This window comes from Acomys russatus, chromosome 28 (genome assembly GCF_903995435.1).
Source record: "Acomys russatus chromosome 28, mAcoRus1.1, whole genome shotgun sequence".
Lineage (NCBI taxonomy): Eukaryota > Metazoa > Chordata > Mammalia > Rodentia > Muridae > Acomys > Acomys russatus.
Window position 1 is genome coordinate 24,588,098 of NC_067164.1, and position 3,540 is coordinate 24,591,637.

General features: G+C 43.1%; 1 protein-coding gene across 1 annotated transcript; it reads left to right on the forward strand.

Moving 5' to 3' along the window:
- The first annotated feature begins 1,043 nt into the window (after positions 1 to 1,043).
- LOC127210687 (40S ribosomal protein S23-like) lies at positions 1,044 to 1,532 on the forward strand. Its single transcript, XM_051170414.1, has one exon. The coding sequence runs from the start codon at positions 1,044 to 1,046 to the stop codon at positions 1,473 to 1,475; it is 432 nt and encodes a 143-aa protein (XP_051026371.1). The 3' UTR covers positions 1,476 to 1,532.
- The last annotated feature ends 2,008 nt before the right edge of the window (positions 1,533 to 3,540 follow it).

Sequence of the window (3,540 nt, forward strand, 5' to 3'; positions counted from 1 at the left end):
AGTTCAGAGAGTTCTGCAAACATAAGGATAGCAAGGACCAAACCAGCCTAGAAAAGTTGTTCTCAGCCCCAGAAGGCCACCTTTATACAATGAATATGTGCTAAGGGTCCTTTGGCCCCTGATAGGCATTTATAGTAATACAAACTACTGCTATAAAAGTGAAGAGACAGCTATAGAGAGCCTCGACTATTGGAGAAACACTAACAGAAAGACAAGCTGTAATATCACCCAGGTCTATACATAAGTGTGCACTAGCTACACTCATCCGCAGCATCACAACAAACACTGTAGCTACTCACGCTGGCTGGCTGTGGAGATCCAAAGATGGACGCCACCAGCTGAGAGGTACCATCTATGAATAATGTGCATAATGTTCTTAATGTACACTGAAGTTACTTGCCAGGATAGTTCAATGTTTATAAAAACCATGTAGCTCTGGTTGTATGTAAAATAGTAAATTCTGGGCTCAATAGTAATGTTTGCTCCATATATAAATGTCCACTGGCAAACTTGAAAAGTTCACTTTTTTTGTAGGACATATAGTGCAGACATCTGGTCTCCTGGCCATTACTCTGACTGTTAACTGTTGATACAGCCCTAACCGAGCTGAGCAGGGAAATATACCCTCAGAGTAGCACATGCTTTCACTGAGACATCTCATATCATAGAGTTTTAAGTCCCCCCCCCCCCGCAGCACATAGCATCCTATTTAATTCCCAAAACATGTGACAAGAACATCATTAGTCATTTCGTTGACTCAGAAACTTAACTCCAACCACTGATGTGTGAACCCAAAGTCACCGCAGCCTATGTTCGTCATCTCACAGACCCATCTGTCTCAAACGTTGGGAATGAAGGTGGACTAACTCACATGACAGCTCATAGCATGGACTAGACAGGTGGAAGCAGCCGGAGAAGTCATGAACCAATGCATGAACAGATACAATGTGAATATAGCTGCAGTCAACATTACTCAGAAAAAAAAGAATGAAAGCCCGCCTGCATCACCTCTCTCTTTCTCTCGGGCCCGTGGCGCCGGCAAGATGGCCAAGTGTCGTGATCTCCGTTCTGCCAGGAAGCTCCGCAGTCACCAATGTGACCCGAAGCAGCATGATAAGCAATACAAGAAAGCCCACTTGGGCACAGCCCTGAAGGCCAATCCTTTTGGAGGTGCCTCTCATGCTAAGGGAATTGTGCTGGAAAAAGGAAGGGTTGAAGCCAAGCAGCCAAATTCTGCTATCCGGAAGTGTGCGAGGGTGCAGCTCATCAAGAATGGAAAGAAGATTACGGCGTTCGTGCCCAGTGATGGCTGCTTGAACTTCATTGAGGAAAACGATGAAGTTCTGGGTGCTGGATTTGGTCGAAAAGGCCATGCTGTAGGTGATATTCCTGGAGTCCGATTTAAGGTTGTTAAAGTAGCCAATGTGTCTCTTTTGGCCTTGTACAAAGGCAAGAAGGAAAGACCAAGATCATAAATTTTGACAATGCAAACACAGTAATAAACTTTCATATTCTGAAAGAAAAAAAAAGAATGAAAGCCCAAGGAAATGCTCAGTGACTAAAACATTTGCTGTGCAAGCAAAGACCAGAGAAACAAATACTGGGTGGGTATGGTGACCCAACCATGTTTCCAGAGATCAGAAAGGAGGGGCTGAGGAAGATTCTAATGTCAACTAACTAGTGGCTACTGGGAGGCGTGGTGAGGGCTGTGGGTGACTCTCTATTGGGGGTACAGGACAATTGGGTTATAATTGCACAACTGTGAATTTAGTAAAAGCTCCTGAACTGTGTGCTTAGTAATTGGAGAATTTTATGGAATATGAAAAAAAAAATGGTGCATGATTTTAATCCCAGCACTTGGGAGGTAGAGACAGACAGATCACTGTGAGTTTGAGGCTAGCCTGGTCTACAAAGTGAGTCTAGGACAGCCAAGGCTACACAGGGAAACCCTGTCTAGAAAAAAAAAAAAAAAAAAAAAAATATATATATATATATATATATATATATATATATAGAGAGAGAGAGAGAGAGAGAGAAATGGGATTTCATAAAAGGACTGAGCATACAGATACAAGACTAAGGTGTGTTCTGTTAGCAGAACACACTATTGTCTTCACCTGAGACTGGGTGGCCCAGGAAGTTTGAAGGGCAGGGCACAAAGATACATGTAGAGAGGGACCTGGGACCAAATAAAAACCTAAGAAAACAGCTAGGCAAGGTGGCACACGCCTGTAACCCCAGCACTCAGGGAGGCAGAGGAAGGCAGATCTCTGTGAGTTCAAGGCCAGCCTTGTCTACAAATTGAGTCCAGGACAGCCAAGGCTACACAGAGAAACCCTGTCTGGAAAAACAGACACACCCAAAGTAAGAAATCAATAGGAAAACATGGCTCCCTTTGTCTACTGTCTCTCCTGTTTGCCTTATGCTTTCTATTGCAAATAAGATGGAATTGGCTGATAGAAAAATAACAATATCACTTTAATTCTTTTTATTCTTTTTTTTTTTTTCTTTCTTTCTTTCTTGGTTTTTTCAAGACAGCGTAAGTCTGGCTGTCCTGGAACTCACTCTATAGACCAGGCTGGCCTTGAACTCAGAGACCTGCTTAGTGCTGGGATTAAAGGTGTACATCACCACAGCCTGGCCCTTTTTATTCTTTCAGAGCCATAAAGTCTGTGGGCCATACTCTCTCTGCTGTCCCCCAGATAAGAGCCCTCGTGCAGGGCTGGAGAGATAGGTCAAAGGTTAAGAGCACTGGCTGTTCTTCCAAAGGCCCTGAGTTCAATTCTCAGCAACCACATGGTGGCTCACAACCATCTATAATGAGATCTGGTGCCCTCTTCTGGTGTATATGCAGGCTCACATGCAAGCAGAAATTGTACACATAACAAATAAATCTTTAAAAGAAAAAAGAAAGAAGGAAACTTTGTGCAGAGAATTTGAGCCTAAAAACATTGATGTCCTACTGGGTTCCCATTCTGCCTCTCAGTAAAAATCTGATTACAGAAAGATGACAAACTATAAAAACTCCATCAAGATTTAAACTTCCAGCCAGGCAGGTTGTTGGTACGTGCCTTTAATTCCAGCACTCCAGAGACAAACAGAGTTTTGAGTCTGAGGCCAACCTGGTCTACATAACAAGTTCCCAGCCAGCAAGGGCTACATCATAAGACCCTGTACATATAAAACAAAAACAAAAACAAAAAAAGATTTAAACTTCCTTACTTTCCTCAGAACTCATCCTATAAATGGACTTACTATGGCATCTATGAGAGCAGGAAGATGGAGACGCTGCAGGACTCCGTACAATGAATAACCCTGGGCCCATGAGATTGCTCTGCAGAGCTCTGCAATGTCAAGGTTCTTTAGTTCTGCTCCTGGACCCTCAAAAACATGCAGGACGGGGTAATTAAAAATACTAAGTAGGTTAGTCACATTTAAGTCTTACATCTGCCTAATACAGATGCTGGTCTGAGGCACTGTGGCCGCGAGAATCAAACAGGTATGTAACGAAATGTGGAAACAGAAAAGAGCAAACCTCTC